At 43.3% G+C, this 27,251-nt stretch overlaps 1 protein-coding gene across 1 annotated transcript in view; it reads left to right on the top strand.

The window, feature by feature from the left end:
- Nucleotides 1-1,439: 1,439 nt before the first annotated feature.
- Nucleotides 1,440-27,251, top strand: part of INPP5J (inositol polyphosphate-5-phosphatase J) — a 51,702-nt gene continuing 25,890 nt past the window's right edge. Inside the window, exons 1-4 of the mRNA XM_082243078.1 lie at nt 1,440-1,604; nt 12,638-13,185; nt 18,288-18,395; nt 18,497-18,605. Of these exons, the coding sequence (XP_082099204.1) occupies nt 1,548-1,604; nt 12,638-13,185; nt 18,288-18,395; nt 18,497-18,605 (822 nt within the window). The 5' untranslated portion in view covers nt 1,440-1,547. The remainder of the gene's footprint in view (nt 1,605-12,637; nt 13,186-18,287; nt 18,396-18,496; nt 18,606-27,251) is intronic.

Raw genomic sequence — 27,251 nt, 5'->3', positions numbered from 1 at the left:
CACTGACACAGGACCAGACAGGCAGGGAGGGAGGGGGAGAGAGGACAGAGGAAGACAGGAAGGCTGCAGATAACAGAGGCATGTAAACTGACCACAGTGTCAGGGCTCAGCAGCCATGGTATACCGTGGTCAGTTTACAGAGGGGAGGACAAAACCAGACAGGATCAGCCAGGTATTTTAGGTGATAGAAGGGGCCAAATTACAAAGCAAAGCACTGTGCTGTATAACATGCTTTAAGGGAACAGAATCAATATATATATATATATATATATATATATATATATATATATATACTGTGTATATATATATATATATATATTTTTTTTTTTTTTTAGGGTAACAAATGCTTTAAAATAAGTGCTGCTTTTTGCTCTTTACAAATAAATACTTAAAATGAGTAAAATTAATAAGCCCCTCCCCTTCATGACATTGTTGAAAATGGGCAGAGCATAGGTAACCTTAAACTGATGCCCCCCCCTGAAAAAAGTTCTGCGGATGCCCATGTTGGGACGTGGACAAGAGTTCTGGGTGTTCCACCCATTACACCGCCCACCTGCACCTGACACCGGGTGCATGCGTTCCAGTGTGGTTTCTGGAAGCCCGACCGTGCTGTGTGTTCGCCGCACGCCTACATGCTAGCAGCCCCCTGGACACTGGTCAGCCGTGAATCGCCTCTTCTCCCCTTGCTTACATCACAGGCTGTTTTGAGGCTTTCATTACATGGAATATCTAGTAAGCGTTTCTAACCCCTTGATGTTACAATAAATAGGCATACTGCACTTAGAGGCGCCTTTTGTTTCTCAATTTCATTCAGCCTGCCCATTAACGGTTTGGATCTTGGCTGGTTCCTATTGAACCTTGGAGCTGCCATTGTTCATTTTATGTTGAAAATGTCAGATGCTTTGCTGTCATATGAATCAAATGACAATCATACTTAGAAGGACTGAGCTGTAACAAATAAAGTAAAAAATTAGATGTTCCATGTTAGTATTGGATCATCATGGTAGCCAGGAAATGAGCATTTACAAGAGAAGACAGCCATCAGTGCAGGTGCCCAGAGCTGACCCTGAACTGACAAGACAATAAAGTCAGAAATCTGATGTTCCATGTTAGTATTGGAACACTGGATCATCATGGCAGCCAGGAAATGAGCATTTACAAGAGAAGACAGCCTAGAGCTGACCCTGAACTGACAAGGTCACCACACTAGGAGTCCTGGGTAGGGCTTCCTCCTGTGCTGCCAGTCTCCACCCCGGGCTCCTCTTCCACCTAGTTGGCCAGGTGAGTTCCTAGGCAGCCTACGTTTAACCCCTGCTCCGTTTCCTGCCTACGATGTGACATACACAGTAAGGAGACGCAATGGAAGTAGTGGAATGAATAATGAATGGGCGCATGTCACTCCCTCCCCTCTAGAAGGCCCGGCCGGTGTTGTGCCGAGGCGCATGCTTCCCCCAGGCTGCATGTCGCTTTAACGCTGCTGCAGGTTGACACCCTGACGTCACCTGCTAGTGAGGAGAGGAGGGGAGAGCAGCATCTGCTAAGCAGCGATGGCAGAGCACAGGGACCGAGGGAGGACACACAGGGGGCACGATGGAGCCGCACAGGTAAACTGGCACCCCTCCCTGATCACCTGGGCATCAGCCTAATGACATTCCTCCTCTGCACACTGCCAGGCTGGGATGGCTACTAGGAGAAGCAGGCAGGATCACAGTGATATGTCTGCATACACAGCAGCGCTTCCCAGCCTGTATTACATGTACAGAGGCAGCAGCAGGCACAACATCTGGAGCAAGTCCGAGTGATACTGGTAGGATAGCATTGGGGTGCTCCATGTCTGTATTCTAGAATTTGTAGGATAGCATTGGGGTGCCACATGTCTATATTGTAGAATTTGAAGGATAGCCTTGGGGTGCTCCATGTCTATATTCTAGAATTTGTAGGCTAGCCTTGGGGTGCTACATGTCTATATTCTAGAATTTGTAGGATATCCTTGGGGTGCTCCATGTCTATATTCTAGAATTTGTAGGATAGCCTTGGGGTGCTCCATGTCTATATTCTAGAATTTGTAGGATAGCCTTGAGGTGCTACATGTCTATATTCTAGAATTTGTAGGCTAGCCTTGGGGTGCTACATGTCTGTATTCTAGAATTTGAAGGATAGCCTTGGGGTGCTCCATGTCTATATTCTAGAATTTGTAGGCTAGCCTTGGGGTGCTACATGTCTATATTCTAGAATTTGTAGGCTAGCCTTGGGGTGCTACATGTCTATATTCTAGAATTTGTAGGCTAGCCTTGGGGTGCTACATGTCTATATTCTAGAATTTGAAGGATAGCCTTGGGGTGCTCCATGTCTATATTCTAGAATTTGTAGGCTAGCCTTGGGGTGCTACATGTCTATATTCTAGAATTTGTAGGATAGCCTTGAGGTGCTACATGTCTATAGTCTAGAATTTGTAGGCTAGCCTTGAGGTGCTACATGTCTATATTCTAGAATTTGTAGGATAGCCTTGGGGTGCTCCATGTCTATATTCTAGAATTTGTAGGCTAGCCTTGGGGTGCTACATGTCTATATTCTAGAATTTGTAGGATAGCCTTGGGGTGCTACATGTCTATATTCTAGCATTTGTAGGATATACTTGGGGTGCTCCATGTCTATATTCTAGAATTTGTAGGATAGCCTTGGGGTGCTACATGTCTATATTCTAGAATTTGAAGGATAGCCTTGGGGTGCTACATGTCTATATTCTAGCATTTGTAGGATATCCTTGGGGTGCTCCATGTCTGTATTCTAGAATTTGTAGGCTAGCCTTGGGGTGCTACATGTCTATATTCTAGAATTTGAAGGATAGCCTTGGGGTGCTACATGTCAATATTCTAGAATTTGAAGGCTAGCCTTGGGTGCTACATGTCTATATTCTAGAATTTGAAGGCTAGTCTTGGGGTGTTACGTGTCAATATTCTAGAATTTGAAGGAAAGCCTTGGGGTGCTACATGTCTATATTCAAGAATTTGTAGGCTAGCCTTGAGGTGCTACATGTCTATATTCTAGAATTTGTAGGCTAGCCTTGGGGTGCTACATGTCTATATTCTAGAATTTGAAGGATAGCCTTGGGGTGCTACATGTCTATATTCTAGAATTTAAAGACTAGCCTTGGGGTGCTCCATGTCTATATTCTTAGAATTTGTAGGCTAGCCTTGGGGTGCTACATGTCTATATTCTAGCATTTGTAGGATATCCTTGGGGTGCTACATGTCTATATTCTAGAATTTAAAGACTAGCCTTGGTCTATTACCAGGGCATAACATCTGTATTTTCTGGGACAGATAGGCTAGTCTTAGAACATAACATATATTGTGCAATCAGTAGGCTAGCCTTGGTGTATTACATGTGTATATTATCCAATTGGTAGGCTAGCCTTGGTGTATTACATGTGTATATTATCCAATTGGTAGGCTAGCCTTGGTGTATTGCATGTATATATTATCCAATCGGTAGGCTAGCCTTGGTGTATTGCATGTGTATATTATCCAATTGGTAGGCTAGCCTTGGTGTATTGCATGTGTATATTATCCAATTGGTAGGCTAGCCTTGGTGTATTGCATGTGTATATTATCCAATTGGTAGGCTAGCCTTGTTGTATTGCATGTGTATATTATCCAATTAGTAGGCTAGCCTTGGTGTATTGCATGTGTATATTATCCAATTGGTAGGCTAGCCTTGGTGTTTTACATTTGTATATTATCCAATTGGTAGGCTAGCCTTGGTGTTTTACATTTGTATATTATCCAATTGGTAGGCTAGCCTTGGTGTATTGCATATATGTATTCTGGATCTGGTAGGATAGCCCTCGTTTATACTATGCATATATTCTGGAACTAGTAGGCTAGCCCTAGGGCAGGGGTCCTCAAACTACGGCCCTCCAGCTGTTGCGGAACTACATATCCCATTAAGCATTGTAAAACCCTGACATTCACAGACATGACTAGGCATGATGGGAATTGTAGTTTCTGAACGGCTGGAGGGCCATAGTTTGAAGACCCTTGCCCTAGGGCATAACATCTGTATATTTAGGAACTAATAAGGATAACATTGGTGTAATTAATTTGTAAATTCTGGAACTGGTAGAATAGCCTTATGTCATAATATTTGTAAATTCTGGAACTGGTAGAATAGCCTTATGTCATAATATTTGTAAATTCTGGAACTGGTAGGATAGCCTTGATGCATTACATGCATATAAACTGGAACTGGTAGGATAGCCTTGATGTATTACATGTGTATATCCTGGAACTGGTAGGCTAGCCTTGGTGTATTGAATTTGAAGATTCTAGCTCTGATAGGCTAACCTTGGTGTATTACATGTGTATATCCTGGAACTGGAAAGCTAGCCTTGGTGTATTGAATTTGTAGATTCTGATTCTGGTAGGCTAACCTTGGTGTATTACATGTGTATATCCGGGAATTGGAAAGCTACCTTTGGTGTATTGAATCTGTAGATTCTGGTTCTGGTAGGCTAGCCTTGGACTATTACATGTGTATATCCTGGAACTGGAAGGCTAGCCTTGGTGTATTGAATTTGTCGATTCTGGTACTGGTAGGCTAGCCTTGGTGTATTACACATGTATATCCTGGAACTAGAAAGATAGCCTTGGTGTATTGAATTTGTAGATTCTGGTTCTGGTAGGCTCTCCTTGGTCTATTCTATTACATGTGTATATCCTGGAACTGGAATGCTAGGATTGGTGTATTGAATTTGTGGATTCTGGTACTGGTAGGCTAGCCTTGGTTTATTACATGTGTATATCCTGGAACTGGAAGGCTAGGATTGGTGCATTGAATTTGTGGATTCTGGTACTGGTAGGCTAGCCTTGGACTATTACATGTGTATATCCTGGAACTGGAAGGCTAGGATTGGTGTATTGAATTTGTGGATTCTGGTACTGGTAGGCTAGCCTTGGTTTATTACATGTGTATATCCTGGAACTGGAAGGCTAGGATTGGTGTATTGAATTTGTGGATTCTGGTACTGGTAGGCTAGCCTTGGACTATTACATGTGTATATCCTGGAACTGGAAGGCTAGGATTGGTGTATTGAATTTGTGGATTCTGGTACTGGTAGGCTAGCCTTGGTTTATTACATGTGTATATCCTGGAACTGGAAGGCTAGGATTGGTGTATTGAATTTGTGGATTCTGGTACTGGTAGGCTAGCCTTGGTTTATTACATGTGTATATCCTGGAACTGGAAGGCTAGGATTGGTGTATTGAATTTGTGGATTCTGGTACTGGTAGGCTAGCCTTGGTGTATTGAATCTGTAGATTCTGGTAGGCTAGCCTTGGTCTATTACATGTGTATATCCTGTAACTGGAAAGCTAGCCTTGGTGTATGGAATTTGTAGATTCTGGTTCTGGTAGGCTAGCCTTGGTGTATTACATGTGTATACAGTACTTGGAAGTTCGAACTGGAAGTCAAGCCTTGGTGTATTAAATTTATAGATTCTGGCTCTGGTAGGCTAGCCTTGGTTTATTACATCAGTCTGTACATGCTGGAATATATAGATATATATCCTTGAAAAGGATCATGTAAATCTAAAAGGATAAAGTGTTTCTTTTAAAGCAGAGTAGCAAAGCAGTGGAAGGAGAGAACATAGAAGAATATTACAATATGGTTTGTTCTCTTGGTTGGAGATCTGCGTGTTCTTGCATGCTCACCACTACTACAAGGATTTTTGATACAAATGGGTTAAATGAAAATCATAAGACACAATTGTAGCAGTCTTTCAGAGGGATCCTCAGGCTATCTCCAAGGTTAGTGCTGTATCTAGTGTGTATACATATGGATATTTCCTCTCCCAGTGGCCAATAGCTGTATCTGTATATATCCGCCATGCACTGCTCTCCTCCTTATGTGGTGTGGTCAGCTCATACCAGTGTGATAAATGAGCAGAAAGTTTAGGTTTATTTTTAGAAGGCTTTTTTCTTGAGGACAAATGGGATTTAGATAAGGACTAGTGTCCTGCAGTTGCGTGCCCTCTGCTGTATGATGGGTACATGGCAAAGCAGATTGGAATGCTGGCTGGAAAGATAAAACAGTTTTTCCTTTGACGTTTGAGGGCTGTTAGGCTGATTATATATGCACACCTCTTCTCCAGGGCATACATGTCAAATATTCACCCTAATGATGCTGAGCACCCTGCAAAGGTTTTTTTTTTCTACAAAGAAAATATCATTTTTACAATTTTTGTGAAAATAAAAAAAATAAAACCACTCTCTTTTCACATACAGTTATTTGCTAAGGAAATCAGTACAGGATATACCATTGCTGACCTTGCTTAAAAATGGCAACTGTCTTTCTATTGTACTGAACTACTAAGGGCCAGTTCACACCTCATGCATTCCAGTGCATTTTTTTTTCTAAATCAAAAACGAATGTATAGCAGGTTATATGGTTTTCAATGGCATAGTCCATACCAGTGTGGTCAGTTCCAGTGAGTTCCAGTTCCAGAAAAAAAAAGTAGAACTTTCTGCATTTTTTCTGCACTGGACTGTACTGGGACGCGGTAAAGCGCATCAAAAATGCACCTAAAGGCACAAAAAATGCACTGAAACACACATGTCCTTTTTAAGATTAAGAAAAAAGAGGGGGGAAATGCAATGGACTGCATCAAAATTGCACTAAAAACACACTGGAATGCATAAAAAAGCGCATGCAGAAAAGCATCTGGAAAGCATTTGAACTACATTTTTATGGTGTGAGCTGGCCCAATACTATGTTCATTACAGACCTAGAACAAGTGTGCATATGAATATTTCTGACTTCACTCGCAGCATGCTTGTTTTAGTTCAGAGACTCACTGTATTAGGGCTCTTTCACACAGGCGGACCGTTCAGATCCGCCTGTCCGTTTTTTTGGCGGATCTGAACGGCCCCCCCTATGGGGCATCGGATGTCAGCGGAGACACATGGGGAGATGCATGGGGATGCATGGGGAACTGACAGCTGTGTCTCCACACAGAGCGGAGACACAGCTGTCATCCTCCTGCTCAGCAGGGGATTGGCGGATCGATCCCCCGCTGAGAAAAACGTACTCTGTCCTACGGACGGAGTGTGTGAAAGGGACTTTACAGTCACGTGATTAACATGACAGCCAGGAAAAATTTAATTTCTAGCATAAAAAGCAGGACAGCAATAGCAACATGCATACTTAGAACAAAATTTCTATGTGACTTATAAAAGTTTTTGTTACCCCAATACTTCATATTCCTGATATGTGCCTGCTGTACCATGTACTTGTATGAGAAAGTCTCCTGTTCTTTGTATTGCTTCCTTTGTGTGACATACCTGGTGTTCCTGCCAGTTCTATTTCTATTTTATTGCCAAAGCTAAATTGAACAAGCTGAAGTTGGAAGCTGATTGGCTACCATGCACAGCTGCACCAGATACTGAGTGTTCCAGTATTAGTAAATCTCCCAAAGTTCTTATAAAATAGATTTTTCAATTATTGATGTAAATTATACAGTAAAGTCTGGTGTATTAGGCCATATTGTGGCTTTTTATAATTCTTATGGCCCGTACACACAATCAGAAAATCGTCCAAAAAATATCACCTTCGAAGCGATCGTACAATAATCTCATCGTTTGTACAAAGCTTTCGAGAGCCGATCATCCGATATTATTCAATGGGACAAGCGTGACATTTTTTCTCGTACAATACCAGATCATACAATTATCTTTTAATCAATAACGTTTTCTTCCGAAAAATACAATACAATACAATACATCACTTCTGAAATTTTGTTCTGTCGTACGAGAATTTTCGTAACTTTAGTAACCTCTTCATTTTCGATATGGGACAAGCATGCAAAAACCCCCCCAAAAAAACAAATGATTATTCGTCCAATAATCTCATCGTGTATACCAGGCATTAGGAATTCCTTGTCTTAGGTCTTCAGACAAGTGACATATTCTTGGAAGTTTCCTTTCATCTGCTAAAACAGTTCTTCCCTTACATTCTCCATAATAAAAAATAATTCATACTCAACAAACAACTGCCACAATAGGTGTGCAGACCCAAGAAGTCAGGTGCAGGATCTGCCTATCTGAGTACATGGGAGGCAAAATTAAGTGACAGCTTTCCAGACGGGGAGGACTGGGCCAGGGGACAGGGGGGCAATTGCCCCCTGGGCCGCTCTGATGCCCTTTAAAAAGGCTGCACATGCCTAAAGGATTCCTGGTGAAGAAAAGTAAAAAGTCCCCACCGTTGACCTTCTGAGTGTGGGATGAAAACAAGGACAGAGCGCAGTCCTCTCCCCATGCATGGGTGGTGTACGCTGTGTCTGAGCAGAAGCCAGTTCCATGCCCCACTGGAGACTCTCCTCCCCCAGGCAGCCCAGACCGAGCTGACCCAGCACCCCCCAACTGCTTCCTGCTGTCCAGGTTAGAAAGCTGGATTCGGCCAGTGAGTAGAGAGTACCTGGAGCAAAGCTTCAGCCTGGAATGGGGGTAAGGAGGAGACAGGGAAAAGGGAGAGTGGGAGTGAGGCTGAATTGCTGCACCATGGGCCTCTGGTTTGTACTTGCCCCCTTGCCCGAAAATTGCCAGTCAGCCCCTGTTTCCAGAATACACCAAACAGCTAAATATAACTTTAAAGAAGATATATTATTATCATTTTTATTTTACAGTTCTGTCCCCATGTAGTACTTTGTCCCATGCCTCTTTCACACGGGCTTTCCTCCCAGGGGACTCCATTTTGCTCAGCAGGGATCGATCCCCTGATCCCTGCTGAGCAGGCAGATGACAGGTCTGTCTCCGCTCACTGTGCTGAGACAGACCTGTCAGATCCCCACTCTCCTCTATGGGAGATTGGATAAGAAACTGACCGCCTGTCTGTTTTCATCCGATCCTCCAGACGGATGGAAAATAGGGTTTCCATCCGCCTGGATTTCATGGAGAGGATCGGATAGCAGCGGGTGTCAGCAGGGACGTCATCGCTGACATGCGCTGCTCCATAGGGGTACATGGAGGGTCCAATCAGGTCCACCCGAAAAACTGACAGGTGGACCGGATGGGAAAGCCTGTGTGGAAGGGGCCTAAGTGCTTTTGAACCCTGATCATGAGGTCTGACTTGCTCCCCTCCTCTTCTGCTGCGGCTGTGCTGACAACAACTGTGGAGGAGATGGCTGATTTACAACTGCCGCTTGTCTCAGCTGTGAGCACTTTCATGAGATAAGTAATGGCATGAGGAATGCAGAGCAAGGGGGGTGTGCCAACTTGGATGCAAATAATAATAATATATAATACATTTGTCACACATAAGCATCAAACAGCTAAACAAACAATGAAATCTGTTTACCTTTTTACTTTTCAAAGAATCTGTACAGCCAGTTACACAGTACCAGCCAGGGGACCTCTCCATCCTTCTTATTGAACAAAGAATCAGCATAATCACCTTTGCCTAATTAGGAAGAATGTGATCCAGTAAGTTGTAAAGCTAAACCAGCAAATAAACTCTATTTTCCATCCTTTTGGAGGATCAGATCGGATAAGATCGGAGGAAAACGGACAGGCAGTCTGTTATCATCCAATCTCCCATAGAGGAGAGTGGGGATGTGACAGCTCAGTCTCTCCGGAGACGGAGCTGTCATCCGCCTGCTCAGCAGGGATCGGAGATCGATCCCCGATGAGCAAAACGGAGTCCGCCGGGCGGAAAGCCCGTGTGAAAGGACCCTACGAGAGAAATATATTTATGTAATTGGAAATGTTTTCCCATGGTTTATATACTCTTTCTAGTGTACAGTTTACTTAAACGATATATGTGGTCACAGCATACACTTTCATATTATTTTTTTTTCCAATATTTTATTTATTCAGAAAAAGACGGTGTCAAATCCAATAACAACAACAATGCAAGTATATCCACATTTAGTCGCCAACTTATAAACATTAGAGATCAAAAACATAATTTTAACATCAAGAAAAAAAATAGCCCAAAATGGAAAACAACCTGCATCGATAAAGATGCTGACCCAGTCTTCCCTTTTCCTTATATAAAAAAAAAAAAAAGAAAAAGGAAAGCAAGGTATAGAGAAAACCACAAAAAAAAAAAAAAAAAAGGAGAAATTGAAGGCATATACTATTCTCTTTTCTTAACAAAATTTTAATCTTAACCGTTCTTTATCGCTGCTAGATAAAGCATATTTCGTCCCTCTCCAGACAAAATGAAAAGATTCCATGACCCCCATGTCTTATCATATCTATCTTTTTTTTTGCTCCCGTGAGCCCCGGTTCACACTTATGCGAGTGCGGGAAGGCTGCGAATCCGCAGCCTGTTCCCGCATCGCACACGCACCCCCGGCAGTTCACACTGACATATGCGATACGCTGGGGGTGTCAATGTAATCTTAACGACACCCCCAGTTTGATCGCATATCGCAGTGCGATCGTGCAGTTCGCACAGGATCGGATCGCACAAGTGTGAACCGCTGTGCGATCCGATCCTGATGCGGCTTCCAAAAAGGGTCCCTGTGCGTGTTTGCTGCGGCTGCGGTGCGAATTTAGCCATACAAAGTGTATGGCTAAACTCGCACCGCACAGCCGATCGCATGTAATGAAGGAGCAGTGCGCTCCGACATTACATGCGAACCCGGCACTCGCACAAGTGTGAACCGGGGCTGAAAGTCGCAAGTCTTCCATTTTATTGGTATCTTCAACTTTACATATGCAATCGCTAATGGTAGGGGGTAATTGCGATTTCCATCGCAGTGGGATGCATTATTTGGCCGCATTTACTATATGAAACAGAATCAACGTTTTACTGTATATTCCTTCAATGTGATATCCGAAACGTGTAATAAGAAAAATGCGGGATCCACAGGAATCTCATAATCCGTAAATCTTTGTACCAATTCACGAACAGCCCCCCAGAAACTCCTTAGTTTCGGGCAGGTCCAAAATACATGTAGAGGCGTTCCTGGCTCCTCCTGACACCTCCAACAAATGTTTGAGGTATGTGGATAAACCTTATGGAGAAGGGAAGGCACCTGGTACCATCTTGTAAGAATCTTATAATTAGACTCTTGGATGGAAGTGCAATGCAAGATTGTATATAGCTTGTTCCTGTTTCTGTGTAAATGTACAATTCAGGTCTCTCTCCCACTTTTCCAAACACGATAATCGCCCACTTTCTGGGGATAATAACAAAAGACTATATACTTTACATAATGGTTGGGCTAAAACATCTCTACCTGAACAGTATTCCTCGAAGGGAGTAAGATCCCTATCGAAGACTTCTGGTGAGGGTAGCGTACGTAAGAAGTGTAGCAATTGTAACGCATTCCAGAAGGGTATATGGAATCGTTCTTGCACATTGGTCAATTGTTGCAATTGACCACACTTTCATATTATAACATTAGCATTGTAATACCAATACAAACAAAGTTATTATTGAAAGTTTATAGTTATGATCTCTTTCTACAACTTACTGGAATCCATGCATGCTTTGCAGCTTCACCTCTACTGTTTTCTTTCAATTTCTAAGGACTACATATCCCATAGTACTTTGCTGCCTGCAAGCAATGATTCCTGTACTGACTCTGACTCCTGAAGCCCCCCTCTCAGCACCTCTGTATTTCAGACTGCGGGCTGTGTGAATTTTATGGCACAGCAGCGCCTACTTACTGGGCATGATGAATACGTGTCACAGAATTCAGTACATTTTCCAAACTGATTGCATAGGTAAGTATTGGCCCAATTAGTGAAATCAGCCTATGCATTCTTTTTTTAAAGGTAAGGTAGCTTTATTCGTTTTATAAGAAAAATATACAAACTAGAGCAAACAGTGCTCTTTTACCAACAGTGTATGACATAAAGAGTAAACGTCCATTCAATGTACCATCAGCATATATCAGGATAGCAATTGCAAAGTACAGATACATGGAAACTTTCTTTATATGTATCCCAAGGAGCAAAAAAATTAATGGAAAGCCAGTGGAGGGATTGGCAGACACTGAACGGTTGGTAAGGTTGATAAGTCTGGCAGCGGCATTCATGATAGACTGAAGAGGGGATAGCTTGCGGAGAGGTGGGCCAATGAGGAGGGAGTTACAATAGTCAAGGCGAGAGATAACAAGGGAGTGAATACGTTGCAGTGGTGTCAATGGTTAGAAAGGGGCGTATTTTGGAGAAGTTTCAGAGGTGAAGTGTGCAAGATTTGGACAGTGATCTGATTTAGTCAGGGCTGTCTTTAACACAGGGCAAAAGGGGCAGCTGCCCCGGGTCTAGTCATTGTTGTGGGGCCCAAAGCAGCTGCCCCTTGAGCCCCCAAATAGTTGATAAGTGGATTCAAGAGGGCCCAAGAAGATTTTTGCCCAGGGTCCAATCAAGAATAAAGACGGCCCTGGATTTAGTCAGAGTCCAGGATTACACCTAGCACCCTGGAATGAGCGGAACGGTTGTTATATAGACTATCGTCATCTATATAACCAAATAAGCAACGTAGGGGATTACAGATAATAGGCAGTTGAGTAAGTGAGCTAAGGAATGCAGTGGGCAATAGCATATGCATTTCTAGTGAAATACAGTATATACATGTATGTTAATATGACCATAATTAAACATTGTTGTGTTTTGTTTTTCTAAAGATGGATACTCAGCGCATATTTGTGGCACCACCCTCACCAGTGTCATCTCCCAGGCCTCTTGCTCCGACCTCTCCACGTCTCAGTCCAGCAGGATCTGGTAGGTCCCAGCCTGAAGGATCTAGTGGATCACAGACTCCAACTTCTGGCCCACAACACTCGGTTCGTCCCTTAGCACCTGTTGGTGCTTCTGCTCCTGATCGGTCCCAACCTGAAGGATCTTTGAGACTCCACCCCGTGGGTTCTCTGTTCAGTTCTAAAGATGAGTCTGGCAGATCCCAACCAGAGGGGTCATGTCCAGGCCTTCTGTCTCCAACAAGCCAGTACAGACCCTTACCTTCTGCACCATCTTCACCCCGCCACTCTCCAGCCCCTAGCCCCAGAGGATCACCACAGCCCAGCAGATCCCACCCTCCCAGGCGTCCAGACAGACTTCAGGAACCAATTATAAGGCCTAATAGTATTCATCCATCCCAAGATGAAACCGACAAATCACCTTTAAATGGGGCCATTGGGTGGAATGAACAGAACAAAGCAGGAGATGATTTCAGGTAACAATTTGTTCATCCAAACTTATTAAAACATAATCTGTACCAGCACAACTCCCAGCATTGCCCTATCACGTTATGGTATGATAACACTTTGCATGCCTTAATGTCAAACCAATCATAGCCTAAATATCAATCCAAACATCACTTTCCTTGAGTTATAATCAACTGTATTTATAGAACAGCAATATTCCTACTGTGAGGTAACATTTTAAAATGCCAGGACAATGTTGCTTGTGCAGAATGTGTGAAAAGCATCCTATGAGATATTCACTTTGAGCCAATAAAATAAAAAAGACATTTATTGCAAGTCAAAGATGTATTTTACAGGCATTAGTGTAGATAAGTGAGGTTGCGGTTTAGACTAATTACACCAGGAGAAGAAAATAGGTAAAATACTAGCTGACTGTTGGACAACAAGTATTGTGCTTTATTGAGCAAAGTCATTTCACATGCAAAGTGTTTCCTAATTAATGCTGAATTCTTGGCAGATACAACAAATGGACCTACTATTCTTCTTCTTCAGGTCCGGAAGAGCAACAAAGTTCCAAATAGGCTGGGACACAGATAGCGGTTTCTCAAACTTCAATGGACTATATACACTTAATTCTTGTCCAAAAAATTCTAAACCAGTCTTTACCACTTTGGAAGGTTTACCCACTTCATGACCAGGCCATTTTTTGTGATATGGCACTGCGTTACTTTAACTTACAATTGTGCAGTCATGCGACGCTGTATCCAAAAAAAAATTGAAATTTTTTCTCACAAATAGAGCTTTCTTTTGGTGGTATGACCACCTCTGTGGATTTTATTTTTTGCGCTAGAAACAAAGAACAACTGAAAAAACAATATTTTTTACTTTTTTCACTAAAACACATCCGATAAAAAAAAATTATCAATTTAGGCCACATATATGTATATATATATATATATATATATATATATATATATATATATATATATATGATTCTGCGCAGGGTGGCTGCCCTGTATCAGAAAATCTGCTATGGGGCGATCGACAAGTAGTTAATGAAAAAATACACTCACCGGCCACTTTATTAAGTACACCTGCTCAATTGCTTGGTAACACAAATTGCTAATCAGCCAATCACATGGCAGTAACTCAATGCATTTGGCATCTAGACATGGTGAAGAAGACTTGCTGAAGGTCAATGCGACCCAATACAAACTTAGTGTGCCGCTCAGGCTCTGTTGAAGGGGGTTGTGTATACATTTTTGAGCATCCGCTGCTGGGAGTGCTGGCGCTGGATGAAGTTCAAACATGCATCAGAATTGGGAAGAAAGGGGATTTAGGTGACTTTGAACGTGGCATGGTTGTTGGTGCCAGATGGGCTGGTCTGAGTATTACAAAAACAGCTGATCCACTGGGATTTTCATGCACAACCATCTCTAGGGTTTATAGAGAAGGGTCCGAAAATTAGAAAATATCCAGTGGGCAGCAGTTGTGTAGGTGAAAATGCCTTGTTGATCTCAGAGGACAGAGGAGAATGGGCAGACTGGTTCGAGATAATAAAAAGGCAACAGTAACTCAAATAACCACTCATTACAACCAAGGTATGCAGAATATCATCTCTGAATGCACAATAAATCGAAACTTGAAGCAGATAGGTTTCAGCAGCAGAAGACCACACTGGGTGCCACTCCTGTCAGCTAAGAACAGGAAATTGAGGCTACAGTTTGCACAGGCTCACCAAAAATGGACATAGAGGTTTGGAAAAACTTTTCCTGGTCTGATGAGTCTCGAATTTAGCTGCAACATTCAGATGGTAGGGGCAGAATTTGGCGAAAACAACATGAAAGCATGGATCCATCCTGCCTCATATCAACGGTTCAGGCTGGTGGTGAAATGATGTGAGGGATATTTTCTTGGCACACTTTGGGCCCCTTAGTAACAATTGAGCATTGCTTTAACTCCACGGCCTACCTGAGTATTGTTTCTGACCATGTCCATCCCTTTATGACTACAGTGTACCCATCTTCTGATGGCTCCTTCCAGCAGGATAATTCACCATTTCACAAAGCTCAAATCATCTAAAACTGGTTTCTTGAACATGACATTGAGGTCACTGTACTCCAATGGCCATCACTGTCACCACATCTCATCCAATAGAGCACCTTTGGGATGTGGTGATGCTATCATGTCAATATAGACCAAAATCTCTGAGGAATGTCTCCAACACCTTATTGGATCTATGCCACGAGGAATTAGGCAGTTGTAAAGGCAAAAGGGGGTCTCACTAGCAATGTGTACCTAATAAAGTGGCCGGTAAATGTAGTTGCTCGCAAATATAGCTGCTACTGAAAACTGATGATTTAAATAAGGCGTGAAGAGTGGGAGATTTCTTTGGGAAGATAAAACTTATAAAAGTGCAGTAAAGAGACACTGACAAATCTTTCTTTGGCCGCATGTGTTCACTAAGTGTAAAAGCATTTTTACAAAAAAATTCCCCCCAAAAATCAACATTTTTTAGTCATTTTTTTTATTTTTTGTTGGGCTGCATGCGGCCCATGGGCCGCAGGTTGGATATCCCTGGTGTAGAGAGTAGTGTCTAGATAACCTCAAGACATCAGTCCTGGGTCCTGTAGATATTACACTCCAGTCACATTTGACAATTTTATATTTCAGTTGATACAGGAGACACATAATACTACTGGCCCACATTTCTTAATTCCCTACCTGCCTGCTAACTAAGGCTGGCCATACACTGATAGATTTTTTTTTTGTTCATCTATATAGCTAAAATGGATAAATTCTCTGCTTGTCTATTGAATGCAGCCACTGTTTGGCTGACAGTATTCTGGCCATCAATTTTTCAGTCAAAGGATGTCAGGCAGATGGAGGTCATCAAGGCCCCCCAGGAAGCACATTTTGATTGGCTCATCACAAATTGGTTGAAATATGGCCAGGGTAAATCCCTATAGTCATAGGGGGTAATTTACTAAAGGAAAATCAACTGTGCACTAAAAGTGCACTTGGAAGTGCTGTCACTGTAGATGTGAAATGAGGGGAAGCTCTGCTAATTTCTATCATCCAATCATATGAAAGAAAAAATTCAGTTTTTATTTTCCTTGCATGTTTCCCTGGGATCTACAGCGACTGCATTTCCAAGTGCATTTGTAGTGCACAGTGGTTTTTAGATTGTAAGCTCTAACGAGCAGGGCCCTCTGATTCCTTTTGTTCCAAATTGTATTGTAACTGTAATGTCTGCCTACATTTTGTTAAGCGCTGCGCAAACTGTTGGCGCTATATAAATCCTGTATAATAATAATAATAATTTGCCTTTAGTAAATAAACCCCATTGCATCCTTACAATGTGAGTGTTCACTGCATTACCATCTCCATGGAGCATAAAAGAGGATGATTCTCTATTTTCCTCTCCTTAGATAGAGAAGTATTCAGCTGTATAGCAGTGTGAAAAGAGCTTGCTGATAATGCTATCTGTGGCCAGTCATGGACAGACTATGATAACAAACCTTCCACAACTGCCCCCCCCCCCCCATGACTTGCATTTATTTTTGTTTTGTAAAAAGACTGCTTCTTTTCCTTTTGACATTGTAATGTTCTTAGTTACCTATGGTGATTTTATTACCTGACTTATAGACTGATTTGTGGATTTCTTCTAGATCTGTGCAGTAATCCAGTGTGAAACTTTGCCTCTCCGCAGGAATTCCTGTAATAAAGACCAGTCACTGCTGCTCTCTCCTTGAACAGGGGGACTGGTCTTGTATCCGCCCTCTCCTTTATTTCTATGCAGGCAACCTATGGTGGGAGGAGACTGCCAAGCCCCTCCCACAGTCTGCTCACTTCCCATAGATATGTAAAGTACAGTGATAATGGCACTGTGAAGTGCAACAAATGTGGTCCTCCACTTTAGCAGCCAATTCTGTTGTGGTGTGGGAATAGTAGACAAGTCCTGACTGCCTATATTGTGTGGGGGGGGGGGGGAAATGGTAATTTCTGAACTACTTAGCAATTGTAACTGCTGAGCAACTGCATTTTTCTTTCTGCTCAAAAGATATCTGAGTAAATAGCAATCAGACAAGGACTATTAGTGGATGCCATACACTTATCAGATATTGGTAGAGAAGGTCTTCGGAATCTGCTTGTTTGTCTACCGCTAGTGTTTGTCTGGTCATAAACCAGCCATAGACAGATTTAAATGTGGCCGGTACAGCAGGAACCAGCCAAATTTCAATCCATGTATGTACCATCTGGTTGTACTGAAGTTGATCCATTGATTGACTTTAGTACAACCAACCTGTTTTTTTTTTTTTTTTGTTCATGCAGTCATTGTCAGGCTGCTATATCTGCATACAGTGATCATTGTAGTCTGAGGACTAGGATGCTATAAATTTATTAGATATTGGTAGAGAAGGTCTTTAGAATTTGTTTGTTTGTCTACCTCTAGTGTTTGTCAAGTCTTAAACCAGCCATAGACAGATTTAAATTTGGCCGGTACAGCAGGAACCGGTCAAATTTCATTCCATGTATGTACCAGCTGGTTGTACTGAAGTTGATCAATTGATTGACTTTAATACAACCAGCCTGTTGGATTTTTTTTCATGCAGTCACTGTCGGGCTGCTATAGCTGCATACAGTGATCATTGTAGTCTGAGGACTAGGATGCCATAAACTTATCAGATATTGGTAGAGAAGGTCTTTAAAATCTGCTTGTTTGTCTACCTCTAGTGTTTGTCTGGTCTTAAACCAGCCATAGACAGATTCAAATTTGGCCAGGTCAGCAGGAACCGGCCAAATTTCAATCCATATATATGGATTGTGGATACCAGCTGGTTGTACTGAAGTCGATCCATTGATTGACTTTATTACAACCAGCCTATTGGATTTGTTATGGTGATCACTACCAGGCTGTTATAGCTACATACAGTGATCATTGTAGTCTGACGACTAGGAAACCTCCTCCTGTCAGACTACAAGAACACCATGGGAGGGAATCAAGCAATTTTCTTTCCTTTAACCCATGGTTGAAAGAAAGAAAATTGGTGAATGTATGGCCTCCTTTAGTAGTACATAGTACTTTGTCCAGTCTGTTGATTATCTTTTCCGCTGTTTCCTTTCCTAGGGTATATGTTATTACTTGGAATGTTGGATGTGCTGTGCCACCTACAGACCTCACCTCCTTGCTCTGCCTTAATGCTGGAGATGGCAAGACCGATATGTTTGTTATAGGGTGAGACGAATATTTGTGTTCCTCTATTCATGAATATGGCAGTGGATAAATAAAATGTAACTGGTGCCATACATAACTCTCCTTTTACTGTCTTTCCATAGGTTACAGGAGGTCAACTCCATGATCAATAAGCGTCTGAAAGATGCGCTCTTTTCGGATCAGTGGAGCGAGGTGTTTATGGATGTCCTGGGTCCATTCAGCTATGTGCTGGTGAGCATCAGGCCAAGCCTGTGTGTGTGCCACAATCTATATTATCAGCTTTCTGTTTACATGTCTCTGACATCTTGCTTACTGTGTATTCAGGTCACCCTCTGTGTATATGGATGAGCTTTACCACAAATTGATTTCTTGGCTTCCATATAGATTTTCTCCTCTCCTGCTGAAGATTGTTTCACACTCCTAATAATTGCTCTATATGTATAGATATATACTTGTCCACTGTCATTCCCCCCATGCTTGGTACATCCAGTATGTCTGTATATCACCTTAGCTTCAGATCATTAGCAGATCATTTGTATTTAAAATTATTACCTGATCTTATTTTTATCTAAACTGTTAATATGCAGCCTTTTTAAAGAACTGTGGACAAGTATGGATGATGCTATTGCTGCTTTTCTGGCTGTCAAGCTCATCCATTGGCTTAGCTAGTTTTTGAGGCACAGAACCAAAGTGAAAAGCTGAAATGCATATCAGTTCTGATTTTTTATTCTGCTTGCTTACTTCAGATCAACAGATCAAACATGTCAGAGACAGCCAGGCAACTAGCACTTTCAGGAGGTTAGCCATGGCAGTCACCATATTTCTCTCAGCACGTTTTTCTTTAACCTCCCTGGCGGTATGATTATGTCAGGAATTACATACCAAAAGCGGTACAATTGTTTTCATGGAAATTTGGCGTTATGTATTATAGGCCTACAATTCTTAGTAATTACTGACTTAAACCTGACCAAAACAAGACTCTAGTAGACATCCCAGATGTGATAAATTTGAAACACAAACGCATGAATTATAATCGAATCAATAATATTATTTTATTATTTAATATATAATATATATAATAAAATTATATTATTGATTAGATTATAATTCATGCATTATATATTATATATAGAAATATGTGTGTATATATATATATATATATATATATATATAATATAACGCATTAATTATAATTGAATCAATAATATAATTTTATATATATATATGTGTGTGTGTGCATATATATATATATATATATATATATATATACATATATATATATGCATATATATATACCGGTATATATATATATATATATATATATATATATATGCGCATATATATATATATATATATATATATATATATATATGCATATATATATATATACATATGTGTATATATATATATATATATAATATAAAATGTGTTTTGTGCAACGTTTTTTTTTTTTTTTTTAATTTCCCTCCCTAGTTCCGCTCCCATGCAGCATTGCTGCTGCAGGGAACGGAACTAGGAAGTGATCACACCGACGGAGGGACGGAGGAGCGGCGGGACTCTCGGCTGGCGATCTCAGCAATGAGAGATCATCGCTGGATCGCCAGGATAAGGTAAGAGAACACCGCTGCGCTCTCTGCAATCCACCCCGAGCGTGACTCTGGGTTACCGATCCTGCAATGAAAAATCAACCCCGAATCACGCTCAGGATTACCGCCTAGGAGGTTAAATATAGTCAGGGATTTTTTTCAGTGGGAACGCGGGGGAACGCAGTTCCGGCACCTCCAGCACTGAATGTATGCATTGGCAAGGGGTGCAGGGGAATCCTGAAGTGTCTACTGATGCTGACTGTTGGGGGATCTATTTCTATAGGGGGGGGGGGGGTCTATGGTTGCTGGGGAAGTCTATGAGTACTAGTGGAGGAACTATTGTTGTCACGGGTGGGTCTTATGTTGCAGAGGGTCAGTTGTTGCTGGGAGAGATGTACGGTTGACTGAGCTGTCTATTATTGCTGGCTGCTGGAGGGTCTATTGATGCTGTCTGGGGGGATATTTTCTTGGTAGGGGGGTCTATTGTTGTGCTGGGAGTATTTTGTTGTGAGTGGCCCATTGTCGTTGGGGGGATCTATTGTTGCTGAGTATCTATTGTTGTTACTGGCTGCAGGGGATCTATTTTACGGCTTTTTTTGTTATTATTAACAAATTCCATACAAATTACTTTGTACCAAAAAAACGATACTTGGTTCTGTATTCTCTATAAAGGTCAATACTGGGAGGTGGGCAGGGGGTGAAACCAAGGAACAATGCTTAGAGGTAGGTGGGGGGGGGGGATAAAAGGGGTGACTCAGAAAGGATGAGTTCCTGCACCTATTATTTGAGAAAAAAAGCCCTGAATATAGTCATTGGGAGGCCAACTCTTGAGTGGGCGCCCCCACGCATAAAGAATATGCCGGTTTTCATTGTTTTGACACTGATGGGTTACGTAATGTACAATGAGACAATTAATTGGGAATTACAGATAGCTGAATGGCTTCATGGTTTTGTAGACATCTTGTAACTGTGGGGGATTTAACCCCCCCGGTCTAAATTTAAAACAGAACAATCAGGTTTAGGTGGAGATAACATTTAATGAGAGTATACATAGAATGGTATTCAGTATGTTGTATGCAAGTTATGTTGTTATACAGGTTAGGTGAGGTTAACAGAAGTTACAGAAGTACTTTATATACAGTAATTTAAAGGAGATTCCACTTTATATTATTGGATGTTTACATGGTTTTATTTGCCCATCTTGCAATTGTGAGGGATTTAACCCCCTGGCCCGAATTTGAAGCAGAAAAATCAGGTTTAGGTGGAATTGACATTTAATGGCAGTTTGCATATATTGGTATTCAGTATATTGTATGCAAGTTAAGTTTTTATGCCGGATGGGTGAGGTTAACAGAAGTTACAGAAGTACTTCAGATATACAGTAACTTAAAGAAGATTCCACTGCATATGATTGGATGTTAATATGGGTTCATTACCCCTCAATTTATGTGTATATTAGTAAATTGCCACCATCCACCCACACATCGTTTATGTCATGGCTGAACTCCAGGCAAGCAATTAAGTACACAGCTGATTTATACTATCTAATCTGCCAGAATATTTGTAACACTGTGCAGTCATTGTGTTCAGACATCCCTTTTAGACAGAATAGCAATGTTGGTGAAATGAAAGAATATGTAAACCCCTGGTGGGTCAGCCTGTCAGTGCTCAGACCATACGCCGCACACTGCATCAAATTGGTTTGCATGGCTGTTCTCCCAGAAGGAAGCCTCTTCTAAAGATGATGCACAAGAAAGCCCCAAAACAGTTTGCTGAAGACAAGCAGACTAAGGACATGGATTACTGGAACCATGTCCTGTGGTCTGATGAGACCAAGATAAACTTATTTGGTTCAGATGGTGTCAAACGTGTGTGGTGGCAACCAGGTGAGGAGTACAAAGACAAGTGTGTCTTGTCTACAGTCAAGCATGGTGGTGGGAGTGTCATGGTCTGGGGCTGCATGACTGCTGCCAGCATTGGAGAGCTACAGTTCATTGAGGGAACCATGAATGCCAACATGTACTGTGACATACTGAAGCAGAGCATGATCCCCTTCCTTTGGAGAATGGCCCGCAGGGCAGTATTCCAACATGATAATGACCCCAAACCAGGGCCGGCCTTTGGGGTGTGCGAGCAACAAGGGCGCCGTGCGGCCATCACAGCTCGCAGAGGATCAGGCGATTCAGGCCGCACAGCGGGAGGTGAGCGGCGACCGCGGCATGGACAGGGTTAACACAGGCCGAGGCCGCCGCTTACCTCCCGCTGTGCGGCCGTGCCTCGATCGCCGTGCCTCGGTCACATCCCCGGGAGTGTGGGCGGGCCCGAGGAGGAGAAGGGGCGGGGCGAGGAGGAGCTGACGAGTGACGATCTCTCCTCTGGCGTCAGTGCAGGGAGGGAGGAGAGATTGTCAGCTCCTCCTCGCCCCGCCCCTTCTCCTCCTCCCGCCCGCCCACCCACACTCCCGGGGATGTGTGGGCGGGAAGTCTAAAGAAAAAAAAGGCTGCAGACAACGTAAGGTAGGTCTCCTTCAAAAAATGTAAAGGGGGGGAGTCCTCTGTGTGGGGGGTCTGTGATGTAAGGGGGGGCTCTCTGCTGTGGGGGGCTATGTGTGGGGGGGCTCTATCTGAGGGGGGCTTTGTGTGGGGGGTCTGTGATGTGGGGGGCTCCGTGGGGAGTCTGATGTAAGGGGGGCTTTGTGTCGGGGGTTTCTGATGCGAGGGGGGCTCTCTGATGTGGGGGGCTCCGTGGGGAGGGGGGGGGTCTGATGTAAGGGGGGCTTTGTGTCGGGGGTCTCTGATGTAAGGGGGCTTTGTGTCGGGGGTCTCTGATGTAAGGGGGGCTTTGTGTCGGGGGTCTCTGATGTAAGGGGGCTTTGTGTCGAGGGTCTCTGATGTAAGGGGGGCTTTGTGTGGGGGGTCTCTGATGTGTCGGGGGTCTCTGATGTAAGGGGGGCTTTGTGTGGGGGGTCTCTGATGTAAGGGGGTCTCTGATGTAAGGGGGGCTTTGTGTGGGGGGTCTCTGATGTGTGGGGGGGGGTCTCTGATGTAAGGGGGCTTTGTGTCGGGGGTCTCTGATGTAAGGGGGTCTCTGATGTAAGGGGGGCTTTGTGTGGGGGGTCTCTGATGTGTGGGGGGGGGGTCTCTGATGTAAGGGGGGTTTTTGTCGGGGGTCTCTGATGTAAGGGGGCTTTGTGTCGGGGGTCTCTGATGTGAGGGGGGCTCTGTGTGGGGGGGTCTCTGATGTGTGTGGGGGGGTCTCTGATGTAAGGGGGCTCTGTGTGTGGGGTCTCTGATGTAAGGGGGGCTTTGTGTGGGGGGTCTCTGATGTGAGGGGGGCCTCTGATGTGACGGGGGCTTTGTGTGGGGGGTCTCTGATGTAAAGGGGGCTCTGTGTGGGGGGTCTCTGATGTAAAGGGGGCTCTGTGTTTGGGGTCTCTGATGTAAAGGGGGCTCTGTGTGGGGGGTCTCTGATGTAAAGGGGGCTCTGTGTGGGGGTCTCTGATGTGACGGGGGGCTGTGTGGGGGGGGGCTTTGTGTGGGGGGTCTCTGATGTAAAGGGGGCTCTGTGTGGGCGGTCTCTGATGTAAAGGGGGCTCTGTGTGGGGGGTCTCTGAATGTAAGGGGGGCTCTGTGTGGGGGGGCTCTGATGTAAGGGGGGCTAAGTTATTAGTGATCATAAAAAAGAAAAGTCAAATAAAGTGCAAGAAAATGTGCGCGCGGGGGGGCGCCACAGGATTAGCTCGCACAGGGCGCCTGATCACCTAAGGCCAGCCCTGCCCCAAACACACCTCCAAGACGACCACTGCCTTGCTAAAGAAGCTGAGGGTAAAGGTAATGGACTGGCCAAGCATGTCTCCAGACCTAAACCCTATTGAACATCTGTGGGGCATCTTCATATGGAAGGTGGAAGAGTGCAAGGTCTCTAACATCCACCAGTTCCGTGATGTCATCATGGAGGAGTGGAAGAGGACTCCAGTGACAACCTGTGAAGCTCTGGTGAACTCCATGCTCAAGAGGGTTAAGGCAGTGCTGGAAAATAACGGTGGACACACAAAATATTGACACTTTGGGCCCAATTTGGACATTTTCACTTAGGAGTATTTTGAGGGGATGCAAATTTACACTGCTATACAAGCTGTACACTCACTACTTTACATTGTAGCAAAGTGTAATTTCTTCAGTGTTGTCACATGAAAAGATATAATAAAATATTTACAGAAATGTGAGGGGTGTGCTCACTTTTGTGAGATACTCTATATATAGATATCTATATATCTATATATAGCCTATTTTTAACTACATGCCACCCGCCCACCGTCAGATGACGGTGGAGCAGTGCGGCTCTCGTTCTGGGAGGACGTCAGATAACGGCGCCCCAAAATGGCCGCTCTTGTGCGCCCGCAGGAGCTCGCGGGCGATTGCGGCAGTGCCATGTTCCTAGGACACAGCGCAGTCTGATCTTGGTAAAGAGCAAATGACATGGTTCTTTACCCATGAGATCGGCTATGTCCAATCACAGCTGGTCACATGTAAATGAGGAAGTGCTGTCAGAGTGTGTGGCGAGGAGAGCCAATCAGTGACTCCTCCTCAAAGGGAAGTCCAGGACAGGTAATCAGGGCACTGATCATCAGTGCCCTGATTACAGTAAAGTGCAGTACAGTAAAAAAAAAAAAAAACAGTGCCCATCAGTGACACCAACCAATGCCCATCAGTGACACCAATCAATGCCCATTAGTGACACCAATCAATGTCCATTAGTGACACCAATCATATATATTATATATCTATATATAGCCCATTTTTAACTACGTGCCACCCGCCCACCGTCAGATGACGGTGGATCAGTGCGGCTCTCGTTCTGGGAGGACGTCAGATAACGGCGCCCCAAAATGGCCGCTCTCGTGCGCCCGCAGGAGCTCGCGGGCGATTGCGGCAGTGCCATGTTCCTAGGACACAGCGCAGTCTGATCTTGGTAAAGAGCAAATGACATGGTTCTTTACCCATGAGATCGGCTATATCCAATCACAGCTGGTCACATGTAAATGAGGAAGTGCTGTCAAACGGAAGTCCAGGACAGGTAATCAGGGCACTGATCATCAGTGCCCTGATTACAGTAAAGTGCAGTACAGTAAAAAAAAAAAAAACAGTGCCCATCAGTGACACCAACCAATGCCCATCAGTGACACCAATCAATGCCCATTAGTGACACCAATCAGTGACCCCAATGAGTGCCTACAGTGACCTCAATCAGTGTTCATTAGTGATGCCAGTCAGTGCCCATCAGTGCCTGCTCATCTGTGCCACCCATCAGTGCTTTCCATCAGTGCCCATCACTGCTGTCCATCCGTGCCCACCAGTGCTGCCTATCAGTGCACATCAATGCCACCTATCAGTGGCCATTAGTGCCGCATATCAGTGCAACATATTAGTGCCTCCTCATCAGTGCCACCTCATCAGTGCCCATAAGTGCCACCTCATCAGTGCCCATAAGTGCAGGTTATCAGTGCCCATCAGTGCCTCCCACCAGTGCTGCCTATCAGTGCCCATTAGTGCTGCATATCAGGGCAACATATTAGTGCATCCTCATCAGTGCCACCTCATCAGTGCCCATAAGTGCCACCTCATCAGTGCCCATAAGTGCAGCTTATCAGTGCCCATCAGTGCCTCCCACCAGTGCTGCCTATCAGTGCCCATCAGTGCCCATTAGTGCTGCATATCAGGGAAACATATTAGTGCATCCTCATCAGTGCCACCTCATCAGTGCCCATAAGTGCCACCTCATCAGTGCCCATAAGTGCAGCTTATCAGTGCACATCAGTGAAGGAGAAAAATTACTTAGTTACAAAATTTTCTAACAGAAATTAAGAAAACTTTTTTTTCTCAAAATTTTCAAAAAACAGCGGTGATTAAATACCACCAAAAGAAAGCTCTATTTGTGTGAAAAAAAAATAATAAAAATGTAATTTGGGTACAGCATTACATGACCACACATGTGTCATTCAAAATGTGACAGTGCTGAAAGCTGAAAATTGGCCTGGGCAGGAAGGGGGTGAAAATGCCCAGTATTGAAGTGGTTAAACTGAATGAGTTGTTTTATTTTAATGATCTCTATTACAATTAAAGCTGGAACTATGGAATTATTTTGAAAAGTATCCTTCCAATGGACCCCCTTTCCGCACACATACACACACCGCAAGGGTTCAATGCTTGTTAAGTTTAGGGGTGGCGAAATACGCTTTAATACCTACCTACTCCTTTGCTCCAGCAGGCTTAGGCTACATTTGCATGGGCGTCCAGCAGCGATCACTACAGGCCACGAATAGCTGCAGCCACCGGCACCCTGTCATTAAAGTGTATAGACTCGGTGACCACAGCTAGTTGCTCACAGGTGTCAAAAACATCTGCATCAGGGCATATCACCCATGTGAATGTAGCCTTGGGGTGCTCTCCTCTTCTCTGTGACACTCTGGGTTTTGGGCAGGCCCTTGCTGTCCTCAGCATGAAGGCATTACACCCCAACCTCAGCTGGGGAGCTGAAGAAAATAGAGGGAAAACAGGCACATGGTATTTTAAAGCCTGTCAGAGACAAGGAATAAGGATAACTATTATAGTTGACTCATTTACCCCTGGACTTAGCATGCACGTGCAGGAGGAACTCTGCAAGAAGACTTTTTTTTTTTTAAACATCCTGAAATTCAGCTTTAAGCAATACAGTTTAGTTAAACCTGGCACAGCTACAATTGGAAAATGAAGGAGCAGCAGCATGCTGAAAAGGCCACCCTCTGATCTCCCTTCCCCTACACATATTAACAGTGTTCAGTGCTGTTTAAAGTGATAGAAGCCTGATCATCTCAGAGGGCTGCTCTACAATGGACCCCAGAGGTAAATTTCAATATTGATTTGGGTACACTAGTTCTATGTAAGAATACATTAATACAAAACTGGATTAGATTCCATTTTTTTTTTTAAATCTTCCTTGTCTACAGCTTTAAGAAATGTATTTTACTTACTAAATCTTCCTGGTCTACAGCTTTAAGAAATGTATTTTACTTACTAAATCTTCCTTGTCTACAGCTTTAAGAAATGTTTTTTACTTACTAAATCTTCCTGGTCTACAGCTTTAAGAAATGTATTTTACTTACTAAATCTTCCTTGTCTACAGCTTTAAGAAATGTTTTTTACTTACTAAATCTTCCTGGTCTACAGCTTTAAGAAATGTATTTTACTTACTAAATCTTCCTGGTCTACAGCTTTAAGAAATGTATTTTACTTACTAAATCTTCCTGGTCCAC

The sequence above is a fragment of the Pelophylax lessonae genome (genome assembly GCF_965119305.1).
Source record: "Pelophylax lessonae genome assembly, chromosome: 1".
Lineage (NCBI taxonomy): Eukaryota > Metazoa > Chordata > Amphibia > Anura > Ranidae > Pelophylax > Pelophylax lessonae.
Note: the sequence above shows the minus strand (reverse complement) of the source record. Positions and strands in the feature narration are given on the sequence as shown.